This window comes from Nuphar pumila, chromosome 2, assembly GCF_984573655.1.
Source record: "Nuphar pumila chromosome 2, dmNupPumi1.hap1.1, whole genome shotgun sequence".
Classification (NCBI taxonomy): domain Eukaryota; kingdom Viridiplantae; phylum Streptophyta; class Magnoliopsida; order Nymphaeales; family Nymphaeaceae; genus Nuphar; species Nuphar pumila.
The window spans coordinates 113988020-114006505 of record NC_143250.1 but is presented as its reverse complement, the minus strand read 5'-3'; the positions used below and the strand labels follow the sequence as shown (position 1 = coordinate 114006505).

The window sequence follows — 18486 nt, the reverse complement described above, 5'->3', positions numbered from 1 at the left end:
TCACAAATCCGACCATGTAGATGTCTTCGACATTGTCCATATGCTAGGAAGTGACACTTGGATCATGTCTTTTAGATGAAAAATATGATTTTTTTCAGGGTTAAAATTCATAAAAATTCTAGGCCATTGATTTTTTAAGCCTCGTAAAAACTTGCTCATGTGTTGTAATCGGACAACCCAACAGCTGGTTCCTATAAAACCAATCATGTACATCACATTTGCAGGGTCAGATTTCAAAAAATCATTGAAAGAATTGCCGAAATGGTCAGTTCATACCTATGTTGGTTTGTGCACATGTTTCAAACATGGGTCCAATTTTTTTGGATACAAGTCTCAAAGAAAAAACAGGATCAGGTCTGAACAGATCCATAACTTGTTGCAGAGCTGGGTCTGATCAGACATGGTATAATTGGACCCAAAAAACGCTAAAAGAAAAAAGCATGCTCTAGATCCAATTAGAACCAGGTCTGGACTCTGAACAGAGCCAGAATTAGCAAACTTGGTCTGATCAAACCTGGTCGTATTGGAGCCAAAACTGAGATTCAATTCTGGATTTACATGTTCAGATCCAGAACTGAAATCAGTTCTTTGTCAATCTGATTGGAAATGGAACCAGTTCTGGGTGATTTGGTCAAGCATTCAGTGCTGGGTCCAACAAACCCAGGTCCGAATCATCTGATTGCTAACACCTGGTCAGGACCAGGTGTTAGCAAGAGAGATAAAAAGATAGGTGAGAGAGAATGTGTACCGCACAAAGATGGGTCGGCAGATAGGTTGCTAGAGACAGATTGCTGAAGATAGGTTGATTGTTGCCAGAAGAGGTTGTATAGCCAAAAGGTAAGTGGGTGACGGAGGAAGGGCATCAAGCGGTGCCCTAATCCCTAACTAGGGGTCGGCAACAAAGCAGGCTGCGGCCTGTTGTCCAGTTTATATAATAATAGAGGTCAGCAAGCGGCCAGCCTAGCCTGCAATTTGGACAGGCCAACTAGACTATTGTCCCGACTGGGCGTGTCTCGAAATAAAAAAACCAAACATGCAAGCTGCCTAATCCCGCACCCCCCACCCCACCTCCTCTAAATGGATAAAAAAGGACTCATCAGACTTGACAAGTATTGTAACGACCCCAACTCATACCCCTTGAAAATGCAGAATTTTTTTTTTTAAACCATTGCAAAAATCTTTCCAGAAACCCGAAGCCTTTACAATTTCACTCCCAATTAGATAAAACAACCAATCACAATAGAGCTACACTTATCATCCCAAACCATAGCAACTCATTACTTATTAATCATGAAAGAAAGAGTATCTAACAATAATTACAAAAGACATATCAGAGTTATTTTAATGGCATAAAGGTAAATAAAGAAAAAAAGACTGAGTCACGTTGTCCTTCTGTGAACTGCCCAGCAAAAACATGACACCCGTAGCTCTCTCAGAAGCTAGTCGCTTCACTGGTCTCCTACGGCTACGAAAAAACACAGATAAAGGGTGTTAGAAATCCAAAAAAAATTGCGTACGAATCCCTCTAATGAAATAACCGAGTATAAAAAATACAGATAAGATTTTATGCAATAATTTAGAGAAAAGCAGTTGACAATTTCATAATTCAATTTAAGCATTCATGCAACATGAAACATTTATTAAGCATGAAAGAACATTAATCAACATCAGAAATCACCATTTAAGTAGGCAAGACATTTAACATGCATTAGAAATTAAACATCATGCATCCACCAATATGTAACAATTAAGAAAACAGGTAGAATATGCATGTTCTAATGTATAGCAGGAATATGCATGATTTATGTATAATGCATAAACATTTTATTATCTTTACTTAAAGTTTTCCTTTCCAATGCATGCCCTATTTGATGCATACAATTTAAGTTCCTCTTTTTAATTACCGTTGCACGCGGATACACCAAGCGGGTACAATTTTCCCAAGGTCAAGTTAGGTTCCTAGGGTAGCTTAACACCAGTGACGGAGCCAGAAGTTTTTCGTTGGGTGGGCAGACTTCAGGTCTCGAGGACAATGTTATGGTCTTGAAGGACGATCCATTTATTTGAGGGACAAGGCCGGCAATCAGAGGAGTCAGGGGAAGCAGAGCTCCTGCCGACAATCGAGGGACAGGGGGGCAAAGACCCCAGTCGAGAAGGGCTCGCAGAGGCAAGGGGGGCAGGCACCCATGCCAAGGTTTCTAATTCGGGGGGGGGGGGGGGGCACCCATGTTTGATTTTTTAGAAATCAGCACTTGGATCGTATAATTACAACATGCGAGCAAGTTTTTTTACCATTTGAAAATCAATGGCCTAGAACTTTCATTAATATTCAAGTTATATTTTTTCGTCTGGAATGTGTTGGTTCCTAGCAAATGTGCTATGTGGAACACATATGTGCGGTCAGATTTGTGAAAGTAGTATAGGAAATATCCAGTTTTTACCCAAAATTGCATATTTATTAGTTTGTATAATGTATCTATTTTGTGTGTGGTTTTTAATGTTGCTGAAAGCAATATTGGTGAATGGTGTCTGACAATTTAGAACACGTGCGAGCACACACACAAAGTCTTTCTTAAGATATTGACCTTTCTCAATGTTGGTTTATGCAAATGAGAAGATTGTCATTGTAAATTAGGCAAATTATAATAAGGACGAGAATCAAGTCTAGGATGTCGTGGTAAACAAGGAATTGAAGAAATGCTTGGCTCACCCATGCCCACCCCCCTTGCCTCGGTTTTTAATTCTGGGGTGGGCGACCGCCCACCCTTGGCTCCGCCACTGCTTAACGCACAAGTTGTATTTTATTACTGAGTTTCAAACTTAGTCTTCGACCGAATCACCTTCGAAACATTAGACCTCCACATCTAATGTCGGGGACACGAGGGACCCTACACGCCCACAAATGTCACTTTCTTGGTATACCAAAACAACAATTGTGTCGAACACACCACCCCCAGGTAAAGTGGCGGACTCTCCTTAAAACCGTGGCCAGGAGAAAAAACCTCAATATCGGGTTCAGTGGTTAAAATAAAGCACACAGAGTTTTTGTATCCTCGTGGTCCCCCAAAACCGAATGTTTAAGATTCTCATTTTTCCGATAACAGATCTCAGAACGTATATTACACTGTTCTTATTCATTATCTTTTTATTAAAAGCCAATTATTGAGTTTTGCAAATCAACATGCAAAAGCAAAGGCAAAAACTCGCATCTACTCTTGCGAGAACCATCACGGGACTTCCGCCCGTGAAAACACATAGAACAGTGCAATATAGTGCAATAAAAATAAATATGATTTGTGTGATGCATTTAAAATACATAAAGGAAGAGCAAACCAAAGCTCGAGCCCCACCAGGCTCACGATGATTCATTTCAAACATCGATGCATCGTATGCAAAAATCATAACAATATGCAATTTATGCAATGATACCAACATGATTTCAAATGCACATTCATTCATACCAATTTAACAATGTGCATGATCTACCACAGTCATATGCATGTGTTCACCATCTATATGCAATTGCTTTCTTGTAATCACTTAGCATACATACATTCATTCATGATTCATAAGTACATAAGAACATTTATGCAGGATTGTACATGCTAAACACACATCGATTTCATGTATACACATGCACTTGAAACCAATCCATAAATGCACGATAATTAAACATGTCCCATAAATATAGGCATATGAAACTTTTCATTCATAACATGTATTAACATCCACACACATGAACATAACCCGGATCTAGAAATTGGATTTCAGGGTTGCACACATTCATATCATATGCACCTGTACCAAAACAAACTTTGCAATAACACGTTAAGAGACATGCATTCATATCCAACATGCTAAATTCAAACTAAAGCATAAGACGAACTTCATTCATCAGATTAAGTCCACCATACTTAGTAAAAATTCTGAAAAATAATCACATGACTAGGCAAGCCTCCATTAAAGAAACATATAGTAAATATTTCCAGGATTACGCGTACATGTAGTTACAGATTAGGGGCTCAAATATGCAGGTTTAAACATATGTTTATATTTACGTATGACTGTCAACCAATCAAGCTATATGTGCATGATCAAAAATCTAACGTGAACCTTAAACCTATTTGTACATACCTATTCAACAATGCATGTTTTCAATAAGCATGCCATTACATATATGTTTTCTGAAAAATATATGCATATAAAATTATTTCCACAGCTATATGTATGCATATACACGGCCCATATCAAAATCCACCATTGGAAATCGATATTTAGCATAGGGGTCCAACATAGGACCAGTCATTTCATGAATAAAAATTCTATTATACATGGACAGAATTTTTTTACTTCATGAAAAGAGGTAAAAATACGCAAAAATTCAGCCATGGAGGACGATCCATGGATCATCCTCCAATGCGTTCAAAGGAAAACATGCACATACATGTTTTTCCCATAGATTGTATCCAAGATATTACATGAAATCAAACCAGCGTTCGATTTCTCACTTATTTTCAAAAGAGGACACCCGTACGTTTGATAACAATCGAAAAATAGAGAAGAATGATGGTGGAGCAAGGGCTATTGGAGAAGAGGAACCCTCTTCCTCTTCTTCTTCCTCCTTCCTTCCTCTCTTTCCTCTCTCTCTTTTCCCTACCCACCCACGCCCGAATAGGGGCTCAAATGGGGTGGGGGTTGTTAGGGCACAATCATGCCACACCCACCCACGCCTGACCCCTCCTCTTCCGACGACGGCGATGACAACGACGAAGGCGAGTGTTGCAGGTCTCTCTCTCTCTCTCTCTCTCTCTCTCTCTCTCTCTCTCTCTCTCTCTCTCTCTCTCTTCTGGCGTAGATGAAGGTGGGTGCCATAAGTACTTCTCTCTCTCTCCTATTTTTCTTCTTCTTCCTTTTCCTCCCTCCGCCTCCCCTCCTCTCTTTTTCCTTCTTCTCCTATCTTTCTTCTTCCTTCTCATTCCTCCTCCTCCCCTTGTTGGCACAAGGGCAGAACCCATGCTTGTTGGGTTCGGCTCTGGTGAATCAAGCCTGTTGGGTTCGGCTCTGGTGAACCCAGGCTTGGTTTCACCAGAACTGAACACAGGCTGACTGGGTTCAGCTATAGTGAACCCATGCATGGGTTCACCAAAGTTAAAGCCAAGCTTGGGTCGAGTTCTAAGTTCGGCTAGTTTTTATCTATGAATTTTATTTTAATAAAAAAATTATTTTTTTGTTTTAAGGACGAAAATGGCAAATAAATGTTAAATATGTATATGTAAATGAATATATTTCTGTACTGTATTGTACCACTTGTACAGCATACTGTACTGTATTGTACTACTGTACTGTATTGTATTGTATTGTATTGTACAGCATACTGTACTGTATTGTACTACTGTATTGTATTGTACAGCATACTGTACTGTATTGTACTATTATACTGTATTGTACTGTATTGTACAGCATACTGTACTGTATTGTACTATTGTACTGTATTGTACCACTCGTACAACATATAAATATCAATGGAAAGGGGAGAAGACATTACGCCCAACATTTTTTTTTCTCTCTTCCCTCTTACCTCTCTCTCTATCTCTTGCTACGATAGTAAGGTGACTCCCACATCTGATTTCTCACATGGTATCAAAGCCAAGGGCGTGGTAATCACGATCATCTGGAAGGCCCCTAAGGACCTTGACGTGCGTTTTTGGGCGTTCTCAAGGAAAGTGTTTTTTTTTTTCATCTTTTCTCTGTTGTTTCTCCGTTGAATCACTATATTTCGACGTCGTTTCTTCATTTCCTCATATCGTGCATCTTTTCCTTCTTACATATTCTGTTATCCCCAATTTTATCAACCCTAATTTCTGTTTTCCCCAAATTTGGGAACCCTCATTTCTCAAAAGTGCCTCTTTTCTCAAACTTCTTGTGATTTCTTATCTATTTCTTGCAATATAGTTGATAAATCGTACATTCTGCACGATTAACTAAAAAAAAAATCGTGATTTCCAAAACTCAAAAATTTCTGTCCGTACGGTTCTGTCCGTACAACCTACGAATTTCTGTCGTGCTGTTTGATTCATCTTTGATCTTCTTCCTTATGGATTCTAAAATCAGCCCCGGATTTCTTTCTCAACTTGTTTCTCACAAATTAACTCATGATAACTACTTACTTTGGAAACGCCAAATTCTGCCGTTTATCCGAAGTCATGGTCTTTCCGGGCATCTGGATGGGGGATCACCCGCCCCACCTATGACTATTACGCAAGAGGTAACTGGTAATGATGGGAAGGTGAGTTGCATTGCTATTCCAAATCCTGCGTATGATGTTTGGTTTCAGAAGGACCAATCTGTGGTTGCCTATTTGACTGCCACGTTATCTGATCGTATATTACAAACTATCTCTGACCATTTTACTGTTGCAGAACTATGGAGACATCTTGCTCACTCTTATTCACAGGTTTCTGAATCACGTGCACTTCAACTGAAATGGCAGTTCCAATCTATGCGAAAGGGAACTAAGACCATTACTGAATTTCTAGGGGATATCAAAATTATCATTGATCAGTTGGCCGCTATTGGATATCCTGTTTCTGACAGAGATGTTGTTCAGCAGGTATTGGGAAGCCTTGGGCCCCAATATCGTATGTTTTGCACTGCATTACAGGTTGCCTCTACACTTCCATGCTTTGAGGATTTACAGGCCAAACTCCTACAGTATGAAGTTAGTTTGACTCAAGATCATCTTATTGATGATCCTCATCCTGTCATGTTTACATCTGGGTCTACCTCATTTCGTCCACCTGCTGCTCATATGGGCCGTGGAGGACTCCTTCCTACTCCTACTGCTCCACCTGCCACTAGAGGTACCCGTGTCCCTACTTGCTTCCATTGCAACAAGCGTGGCCATGTGAAAGCAGATTGTTGGCACAACCCACAGAATCGCAACAAGGCAGGGAGGCCAGGACCAAGAGCTGGACAGATGAATGTTAGACAGTTTCAGGGGCAGCCGCAGGGAAATTTTCGAGCACATCAGGGTACTGATCAGGGACAGAGTGCAGGGTTGCCACATGATGTGCAACAAATTCTGATGACTGCATTTAACAACATGAATTTGCGTCAGAATGATGATGGAGTTTGGTATATTGATTCTGGAGCAGCCGCACATGTTACTTCTGATGCAGGTAAACTTTCCAACATGGTTCCTTATATTGGCACTGGCACTATTGTCACGGGAGATGGTTCCCACCACCCTATTTCTCATACTGGAAATGCATCTCTCTCTTTGTCACAATCTACACTACCATTGAAAAATGTCTTACTCACTCCTGCCATTGAGAAAAACATTTTATTTGTTTCTAAATTGGTTGATGAAACAAATTCATCCATGGAATTTACTCCGTCTTCTGTTTGTCTTAAGGACCTTCGAACCAAGAAGATGCTCACTAAGGGTGAACGACGCGGAAACATGTACGTCTTCGAAGCAGCCCCCGGGACTTTGAAGACGTCATCTACCGTGTCTCCATCTTTTCCTGCTTATTTGAGTCAGTCTTCTTCTGTTATGCAATGTAATAAGCCAGTTTCTTGGCATCGTCGGTTAGGTCATTGTAGTCAAGGGTTCCTTGACAAATTGTCTTCTCAGGGTTTTATTCCCAAAGTCAAATTAGATCATAAGTGTCCTAGTTGTAATGCCTGCAAGAGTCATGTACTTCCCTTTCAAAGTATCAATAAAAGAGCTTCCAAGCCATTTGAAATTATTCACTCTGATGTTTGGGGCCCAGCTCCTGTTTCATCTCTATCTGGCTCTCGTTATTATGTGTTATTTCTTGACTCTTTCACTCGTTACACTTGGATTTACTTTATGAAATCTAAATCTGAAGTGTTCAAACTTTTCAAACAATTCCATGCTCTTGTTCAGAACCTTTTCAATTCAAATATCACTTATTTCCAGTGTGATGGTGGTGGAGAATACATATCTCATGATTTTAGTGAATATTTAAAGGACCATGGCATCACACGTAACTCCTCTTGTCCTTACACTCCACAACAGAATGGAGTAGCAGAACGTAAGCATCGGCATATTGTTGAAACCGCGTTAAGTATGATGCACAATATTGATATTTCTTTCTCTCTTTGGACTGAGGCCTTTCACACTGCAGTGCATATCATTAACAGGTTGCCTATGGAATTATTAGGAGATCAGTCTCCTTATTATTTGCTTCACGGTTCTCACCCTTCTTATGATGATTTGCATGCTTTCGGATGCATTTGTTATGTCCATGTGGATCATTCTTTACGTAACAAGTTTCAGGACAGAGCAGTTCAGTGCAGATTTCTGGGATATGCCGATGGGTATAAAGGATATAGATGTTATGATCCTATTTTGGGTAAGATTAAGGTGTCTAGAAATGTTGTTTTTGATGATGACCATTTCAGCACTTGTGATACTTCTCAGGTATATGAGCAAACTACTTATGATCCATGGCTTTGTGATACTTTGCTATATGACTCTATTAGAGATCCTGTTGTTGATGAACCAATTCAGTTTGAAGCAGACAACTCCATCATCCAGGATGCACCTTCACGGTTTTCAGGTTTGGTTTATGCCCGTCGAGGAGCCCCTTCAACTCCATCTCACGAGGCTCCCCCTCTTCGACGATCCACACGTGAAAGGCATCCTATCCATCGTTGGGTTAGTTACAACAATTTTTCTCTTGACTTTCAGTTGTTTCTAACCAATGTGGCCAAAGAGAAAGAGCCGTCTACTTTCCATCAGGCAGCCCATTCTCGAGCTTAGGTTGAAGCTATGAACGAAGAAATGGCAGCACTTCATGAATGTCATACATGGGATATTGTTCCTCGACCTGTTGATAGAAATGTTGTTGGTTCCAAATGGGTTTACAAGATCAAGCGTAAACCAGATGGTAGCATTGAAAGATATAAAGCTCACCTTGTTGCACGCGGATTCACACAACAATATGGGCAAGATTATGAGGAAACTTTTAGCCCTGTTGTCAAAATTGGCACCATTCGTGTGATCCTCACTTTGGCACTTCAGCATGGTTGATCTCTTAGCCAGTTGGATGTCAAGAATGCGTTCCTACATGGGGACTTGAAGGAAGAGGTGTATATGGAGCAACCTCCTGGATATAGTGAACATGATGCGGCTACATGGGTTTGTAAATTGAGAAGGTCTCTTTATGGTTTAAAACAGGCATCTCGGTCTTGGTTTGAGAGTTTCTCCATGGAAATTCAGCAGCATGGCTTTTCTAAGAGTATACTTGATCATTCTTTATTTATGTATAAGAATGATCATGTTACTACTTGGGTTCTTATATATGTTGATGACATCATTATCACTGGGAGTGATTATGCACATATTGCCTTGGTCAAGTCTTTACTCATGGCCAAATTCAAGATGAAGGACTTAGGCCCATTGCGATACTTCTTGGGAGTTGAAGTCGATAGACAAGATGATCGACTCACTCTAAGTCAACACAAGTATACTCTTGACATTCTTCACACCACTGGTATGATTAATTGTAAACCTCTCAGCACCCCATCTGTCTTAAATCATAAGTTTAGTGCAAAAGAAGGCCAATTATATCATGATTCCACTTTATATCGCCGCATTGTTGGTATGTTGCAATATCTTACATTTACAAGACCTAACATTGCTTATGCTGTAAATCAAGCATCTCAGTTTATGCATGCTCCCACTGATTGTCATATGGAATGTATTAAGCGTATTCTTAGATATCTGAAAGGGACTATTGGAGATGGATTGCTCTATCACAAAGATGAAAGCTTCACTACAGGACACCGTTTACTTACATATTGTGATGCAGATTGGGGTGGGGACCCTGATGAGCGTAGGTCGGTTTCAGGATATTGTGTTTTTATTGGCCCAAATATTGTCACTTGGAGTAGTAAGAAACAAAAGGCCATTGCTAAATCCAGCACTGAGGCAGAGTACAGGGCAATGGCAGCAGGGACAGCTGATGTCACTTGGGTACGGCATCTTCTTCAAGAGTTGAATGAACCTATCTCTTCCTCTCTGCTTTTATGTGATAATCAAAGTGCCATTAATATTTCTTTTAACCCTATTCATCATTGTCGCACGAAGCACATTGAGATTGATCAGCATTTTGTTAGACAAAAGATTGAAACAGAAGAAATTGAGGCTTCGTATGTCAGAACAGAAGACCAAGTAGCAGACATCTTCACCAAAGGATTGGTTAGTCATCAATTTTGGTTACTTAAGGGCAAGTTGAGCATGATTGAAGATCATCCTCAACTTGAGGAAGGCTGTTAAATATGTATATGTAAATGAATATATTTCTGTACTGTATTGTACCACTTGTACAGCATACTGTATTGTATTGTACTACTGTACTGTATTGTACAGCATACTGTACTGTATTGTACTACTGTACTGTATTATACAGCATACTGTACTGTATTGTACTATTGTACTGTATTGTACTGTATTGTACTGTATTGTACAGCATACTGTACTGTATTATACTATTGTACTGTATTGTACCACTCGTACAACATATAAATATCAATGGAAAGGGGAGAAGACATTACGCCAACATTTTTTTTCTCTCTTCCCTCTTACCTCTCTCTCTATCTCTTGCTACGATAGTAAGGTGACTCCCACATCTGATTTCTCACAATAAAGGGAAATGACTCGCGGATTGGAGGATTGTATGCAACCTTGCACACTGCAAAGAGCAACAACAAGCAGTGTCGTGCGTCACCTGCGTGTGCAGTCACAACAACAACACCCCTGTGCATCGACAGACTGTGAACAGCTTCGAGTTGGCAGACTTGCCGAGCGTGCCCAAGGCAGTTCACACGTGTGTTTGAACTAATTTTTTGAGAGGTGTATGTTGATATATTGAGGACCTATGTGTCCAGATTTGTCTTTGAGTGGATTTGTGTAAGTAGGGCTTGCACGCCTGAAAATTTGAGGTAGCCTTGTAACCTAGCTTTAGAGCTAGATGCACCCACTTGCTTGGCCTTGTTCTTTGTTTTGCACCAGTGGTTTGTGAGCGCTTGAGCAAGTTGGACTTCTTGGAGAGGGCACCTTGTGCACCAAGAAGAAAACACGAAGGTAGAGAAGTCCTACAGCGCTTTGGACTTGTCCTGGTTGAGAAGTCGTTCTCGGGAGGCCCTAGCCCTCGAAGGCAAGATGTTGCCCACAGATCCTAAGGGGGTCCCATCACATGCTGGTATAGTTTTCTTGGGGTTGTCATTTGATTTTGGTGAAGTTTTATCAAGAATTGTGACAGGTGGTAAGGGGCGGTAACCTGATTTCTTATGGTTCTTGTATTGTGTTGAATAGTCTGAGCATATTTGACAGTTGAATTTGTGTTACAGCATAGTAATAGTGTTGTTATACTCTTTTGGGTGTGTGGAGTATTGATTCGAGGTCATTATGTGGACCTTTTGTGGTAATTGCTTGTATCAGCTGGTTGGTTATATACTACAGAAGTAATATTTGGGTGTCTAGTGTGATTCTTGATAGTATATATTGTTGTAGATAACTTGTTTTTGTCTCTTGTGAATTTGAGTTGTATGCAAGCTTATTTGTAGTTTGGGGGATTGTAGTAGTATGGAGGAGGCAACTAATATTATTCTTATTATGCTGGATGGAACTAACTATGCATATTGAGTTGAGTATGTAAGAACAATTGTGAAGGGACTTGGTTACGGAGGCTATCTAGATGGTTCAAAGAAGAAACCAGAAAGTGTGAAAAGTAGCCTAACACAGAGTTGTCAGTCGGGGAAGCGGAAGCGGGAAGCGAGGCACTTTCAAAATTTTAGGAAGCGAGAAGCGCTGGACGACTTAAAAGCGAACCAAGAATCATCTCAGAAGAAAGAAGAGAAGTGAACCGGAAGAAACCTAGGAAGCGACATAGGAAGCGAAAAAAGAGAAAAAAGAAAGAAAAACATAAATGAAAATACAAAAAAATGAAAAAAGAAGGGAAAGCGAGCTTCCCCTAAATAGGAAGTGTGCTTCCCAGTTTTTTTTTGGCGCTTCCCAACACGTTTCAAAAACACCATGTTTCAAGCTTCCGAAACACGTTTTGGGAAAGCGCTTCCCTATGTCCTATGGCGCTTTCGATAACCTTGGCCTAACAGCACTTTCCAATGGATACAAAGTAGCATACAGCAAAAGCAAAGGAATTCAATTTATGCTAGGACTATTTTCTCTAATAATAATTAATAGAACCCTTAATCAACCTTTTCAAAGCATTCTTCACTTTGGGAAGGGAAGACTTTGACTTTTCTAACTCATTATAGCAAGGTTGTACATATTGTATAGTATTGTACGATGCCTATTGTTACTCTGAAGAAAATGATACGACGGACTCGTATTGCAATACGAGTGTGTATTGTATGTGTCGTACAATACATACACATATTGTATTGTGTCGTACGATACGGGGTCGACGCACTTAAAAAATGGCCGAATCGTAATTTTTTAGTTTTGGGTTTTAAAAACCTCTTAAGGGTCGACTCCATCATTTGTGTAGAAGTCATTAGAGAGGTAAAAATGCACCCTAGGACTTGTGAGAGCGATTTGGAGGCCGATCTGTGCACAAGGGAGAGGGCTTTTGCGCTTTGTTCAAGTAAGAGTACATTTCCACCATTTTTCCACTCAAGGAAATAGGTTATAAGGTAAAAACACATATTTGTTGCTTCTTATTGAGCATTTCTAAGGGGAGATGGCATCAAATCATCCAACATGGCAATGGGGCACTCGAATAATGAGTAAAAACCGATTGAAAATCGAGTGTGACCATTGTCATACTATTTTTTCGAGTGATATCTCTCGATTGAAGCATCATTTAGCCGGGACACATCTAAATGTTACAGCCTACACATCAAGGAATTTGCAAGATGTCGTGAAATGGCAATGCCAACAATTACTTACTAGTTTAAGAGAAAAACGACAAGAAAAAGAGATAAATGAGGCAGAAATGGTATATTTTTAAAAAACTGTGTATTGTTTCATGTTTTATTTTTAAAAAACTTAGTTATGATGTCTTATGCAGCTCATAGATACATAAATGCTTCATATGTGATTTTATGGTCGTATTTTTTGCAATTAATCATTGCTTCATGTGTTCTTTATGATTTTTTTTAGAATTTTTGCTAATTTTTCATGATTTTTCTAAAAAATTTAGAAATTTTTTATTAAAAAATTATGTTTTTTATGATATGATATGTATCTTATTTTGGACCCGACGGATATGGGTAATGATATGATACTTACAACCTTGCATTATAGTATGCAGTCCCTAATAAAACACTACTCAAATGTAAACAATACTTATGTTAGGGTTGTAACAGGTCGGATGCAGTTTCAGGTGACCCAAATCCGAAATGTTAGGTTTGGCACAAAATGTAAATACCTGAATGAATAATATATGGATTTGGGACTGCACATTTAAACTCAAGTTTGGATATGAGTTCATAAATCATTGGGTCTAATACATGATCCATTTAAAGAATAACCCAATCATATATCTGATCCTCAATAGTCAAAAAGTTTTAGTCGGCACCTAGGCACGAGTCTCCTAAAAGGCTTAGTCAATGCCTAAGCAAGACTAATTGGCCCTGTTGGGACCAAAAAACAGAAAAAACAAAACATTAAATTTTATAATAATTTTTAAAATTCATAGAAAATCATATTTAACCCAATTTATGAAGAAGCTAAACAACTAAAATTAAAAAAAAAAATGCACACACATAATCCATGAACGAAGCTAAACAATTACATTTCTAACATTCAAATCCATCTAAAAAAATATTTGTTTATCTACATTGCCTAGAGACCACAAAAAACATAATTACTTAAAATAAAAATAAAAATATAACGAGGCTGGAAGGTTCCACGGGTTTGCCTTCCTGTCTGACAAATAGAAGCCTGTAAAAAACTTAAATCTTCAAAATACATAGCCAAAACAAGATTATAATGTTTTAAACATTACAAAAAAACAAACAAAATACCAGCCGTGGTGCCCCCCACCTAAGTACTTGCCTAGGCACTTAGGTTCTTAGTTGGTACGTACCAAGATAGCCTAAGCGAGATTTTGACTATTAAGATCCGACCCGAATATTATGTAGGTAGGTGTGATACATTAAAAAAATAAATAAATGATGATGATGGGACTTGAACCCCCACCCTCTTGCATAAGAGGCATATAGAAAGTCATTGCACCAAGATGTATTTTGTTTAACGTGTAAAAAAATTACATATCTACACTTTCTAAGCTCGAATTTCCAACCCGTTAATATGCAACCCGAGTTTGGATTTGAGAATTTTGAAAAGAATGTCTGGCCAGATATTAGTTTCTTTCATGACTAAGCCAAAACTATTTGTACTCAACCTGGACTTGGTTATTGATTAAGTAGGTGGATTAGGATCAACCCTAATCCAGCCTATTGAGAACCCTAGTTCACACCGTTAAAACGGTGCATCCATCATTAACAATAAGGTACCAATAGTCACTGTTTAAAAATGTCCATACCTCGAGGCAAGGCACAAAGTTTTAACATTGCCTCTTAAGGAGTGGTGCAAACTCTATGAAATTTGAGATTCTACCATAGTGAGTACACCTTGCCTCTCACCCCAAATGAGGTGCAACCATAATCACAAGAAAAAATAGTGGATACGAGGCAGCAAAACACCACGTAACCAAATTGCATTTTTTAAAGTAATTGTTCTAATATGTTTTCTATAATTTATTAGGAACCAATTGTCACGAAAAGTTGCATCAATCCTCAAAGGTACACTCCAAAATTTCTCCTTCACTAAAGTCAGGATCTTGTCCCATGCAAGTCCCACGCAATCACAATCACATTCCTCCCTTGCTTCATTTCATGGACCAAATAAGAACTATACAAAAATCTCAAACATAAAAGTTCCCAATCAAAATGGCATCACATTCATCCCAAGAAAAGATGACGATTCCTAACCCTAAAACCCAGTCAAACCATAATCAACCCCAGAACAAAGAAAAAAAAAACGATGTTTGGAACAGTTGAAATACCGGATACGCATCGAGTGCGCAGGGAGCCAGAGCCGTCCGCAGGCATTTGATCGCCGAATCTCGCTCCTCTGCCGATCCCTTCCTCAGAAGCTCGATGAATTTCTGCTCAAAATCAAACATTCATAAACAAAATAAAACAAACCCAGAGCCTGATCAAATCAAAACCCTAGAAAAGAAGAAAAAAACAGGAACGAATTAAATCATGAAACCTGCTTCTGCAAACGGAAGAGGATCCGGTGATCGTCGAGAACGGCGGGGGCGTGGATCCGCAAGAGATCGAGCGCCCCGTCGATGTCTCCGATCTCGATCGCCCTGCGGACCCGGTGTATTACCAGCCGCGAACCGTAAGAAGACGAGATAGAAGACAAGGACGAAGACGAAGACGAGGACGAGGAAGGGGAGCAGGAAGGAGGAGGGAGGGAGGAGGGTCCATGGAAGAGGAGGTTCTCGGACTCCGCATAGTCGATGACGAGGGCGTCCAGGGCGTCCCAGTTCACGACCAACGATTCCATGGGGATGGGGGGAACTCTTGGAGAGAGTGGGCGGACAGAATCTCGATGGATCAGAGAGAAAGAGAGAGGGAAGCCGATGAGAAGGGTTTTCTGAAATTCCCTGTTTGGCTTTCTTTAAATAACAGAGGAGTCGGGGGGGCGATCGTGGGCGGCCGGAGAGGAGGAAGTGGCGGGAACGCCGGCGGTGGGATTTCAGCCACTAAAGCGATTGGACACTGCTCCACGTTTTCCTTAAAAATCAAAAAGACAATTGACCATCTGTCTTTGTCTTGGCTGTTGGCTCCTTGAGTTTTGTAAGTAGGGCTGAAAATGGATCGGACATTGGATATTTGATCCGATTTTTACACATTGTTTTTTGACTCAGATCCCTACAGTAAGATTTGAATGAGAATTTGGATCGGTATTTTTGGTCGGACCTAGTTTGGATCTCAACCAAAATCTTTTTTTTTTTTACCGGAATCTAGTATGTTACAGTGACACGCCACTTCACAACATGAGTGACACGACAGTAACATGTTTTTGACAAGTATGTACATTATTGACCATTCAAAAAATCCTTGTCAGTGTATTCTACATCTCCAAAAAATAACTGTTCGACCGAGAAAGCTGGGATTAGGCAGACCCTTACCTGTTTGAAATTTAAACATCAATTTCATGGGGGGACCCAATCAGGAGATCGAGCTAGTCCATTATACAAGTTACAAACTGAGCGAATAATAACTCTATGGAAACAAAATAGATGGGCCACCATATTGTCCAAAGCCACTAGAGAAGAACCCCTACCTTCCATTATGTTATTCTCCCTTTCAACTTGGTCTTTACTTGATGCCTCAATCATGAGGCAACGGACCCGTGAAATCGAATTAACAATCTTGTCCCAGATAGGCAAATCAGGTTCCACCGCTAACCGGCTTTTATAAACCAATCCAAAGAGTGTAATGTCACGTATTTTCACACTTAGTTAATTTGAGATTTTCGAAAATTTAGCTAAGTTTGAGAGAAAAATCATTTGAACCTCGGTTTTAGATTGATGTTTTTGAGTCTGGGTTTGACCCAGGTCTCATCAACTAGGTCTAAACGAGCCAATCTAAACGTGAAAAAAAGTTTTATTTTTGACATTTAAATTCAAGCAAAATTCAGGTTATTTTGAGGTGAAATTCATAATTTGATATTTGTGTAATATGTCGTTTGATGCATCTCAGAATTTTGAACGCAACGCTATTATACTTTTCTAAATTCAGGCTACGGTTTGCCCGAAAATCATAATTTTTCAAAAAAGAAGCAGTTTATCAAAATAGATTCGGAGTTGGATCAGACTGGATCCAAGACCTAGGGTCTGAATCTTTATGGATTTGGGTTCTATTTAGGTCCTACTCTAATTCTCTAATTTGGATTTAATCAAGATCGTGGTCCATTTTGTTTTGGGTATGGGTTTGGATCTTGGATCTAGATTCAGATTCAAATTCAAGCCCAACGTTATCCCAGCTTTAAATTCAATACAAAACCTTTGATTTGGGGCTTATTTAGGTTAAGAAGCCTCCAATATTAATTTGATAATTTTTGAAATTTTTTAAGAATTTATTTATAATTTAATATTAAATAATTAAATTTAATTCCGAAATTCTATTTTTGATAGTTGATTAGGACTCTTTATAGAGTTATGTCTAGGCTTAGTGTTTTTAAGAAAGACTTCTAAAAATATAAAACTAGAAAAAGTTAACATTTGGAAGAGTTTCAAAAAAAAAAAACAGGAAACAAAGGAAGAGAGAGAGAGAGTTTCATCATTTGGAAACTCTCTTCGAGAGGGCTTGAGAGAAAGGTAGGTGAGATCTCCCCTATGGAGCCTATAAAAAGACCCCAAAAAAGAGAGAGAAAAGAGAAAGAGAAGGAAAAAAAAAAAGAGAATGAGAGATAAAATGAGGAAAATGGAGGAAGAAGACGAAGAGTTTGGGCCATCTCCAACCATTTACTCACGTTTTTCAACTTTCATCATCTTTTTTCTTCAAGTTTTCATTCATGGTATGGGTTTTCTCTCTTGAATCAAGTGAGAAATTGATATCGATTGGATTTTCATGCAATAGTTTGATGAAAATCTATGGAAAGAGTGTTTAAATCTATGTTTTTGTAAAAACACATGGAGGAGGATGTGTATATCTTCCTCCATGGTTATGTTCTTAATTATTTTCATTCTTTCGTGCAATAAAAATTATGTATATGCTAAAACAGAATTTTTATTGGTAGTAGATGTGCTTATTTAGAGGTTTCTTTTGATGGATATCATTTTCCATGGATGTACTTATGATTTCTTTCAATCTTTTCTCACGTAAAATTTTTGTACATGTTTTTATGTTTAAACATATTTCTTATCATGATATAAAGAGTATATGAAGTGCTTGTTCATGATGGCTTAATATTCATATAGAATCATGGGATGCATGCAATATATTTCTGTTTTCAGCATGTATTTGTCTTTAATAGATGCATGCTCATGCTGTGAATCTATGCGTGCATCTCATATAGTTGAAAGGATTTGGTTATTCATGCCCTCCATTAAAATTATTGGTATGATCCTAAGTATATAAATTTGCATATATGAGCATATGCATGCCTACTTGTAAGCTACATTTGTATTCATAGGCTCACCAAATCGGAAGCATGGATATGAAGGGTTGTAAATCGATGTTGGTACAAATGCTTGAGTCCTAAAAAAAAAAAAGAGAACTTTATATGCCCACATGTGTATATGAGACATGCACTTAGTTATGAACACAATTTCAAACTGGGCATTCAAACTTGTTACATCTGTGTACTTCCAAGCAAAAAAAAACAAGGGGTCACCGAGTCAGTCTGGTAAACTGGAGCCATACTGTGACTCGCTGTTAGCGATACTCGCTGGGCCTACCAGGCTG

The 18486-nt window shown here is 39.0% G+C and overlaps 1 protein-coding gene across 2 annotated transcripts in view; it reads right to left on the bottom strand.

Annotated features, from left to right (window-relative positions):
• LOC149846806 (uncharacterized) overlaps positions 1–15733 on the bottom strand; it is a 79995-nt gene extending 64262 nt beyond the window's left edge. Inside the window, exons 1-3 of one of the 2 annotated variants that reach the window (XM_089996592.1) lie at positions 15275–15314; positions 15066–15167; positions 1384–1465 (exon numbers count right to left, since the gene is read on the bottom strand). In XM_089996592.1, the coding sequence (XP_089852718.1) occupies positions 1384–1465; positions 15066–15076 (93 nt within the window). In that variant the 5' untranslated portion in view covers positions 15077–15167; positions 15275–15314. Of the gene's footprint in view, positions 1–1383; positions 1466–15065; positions 15168–15274 lie in introns of both variants that reach the window. The other variant, XM_089996590.1, reaches the window with a different exon arrangement.
• Positions 15734–18486: the final 2753 nt, after the last annotated feature.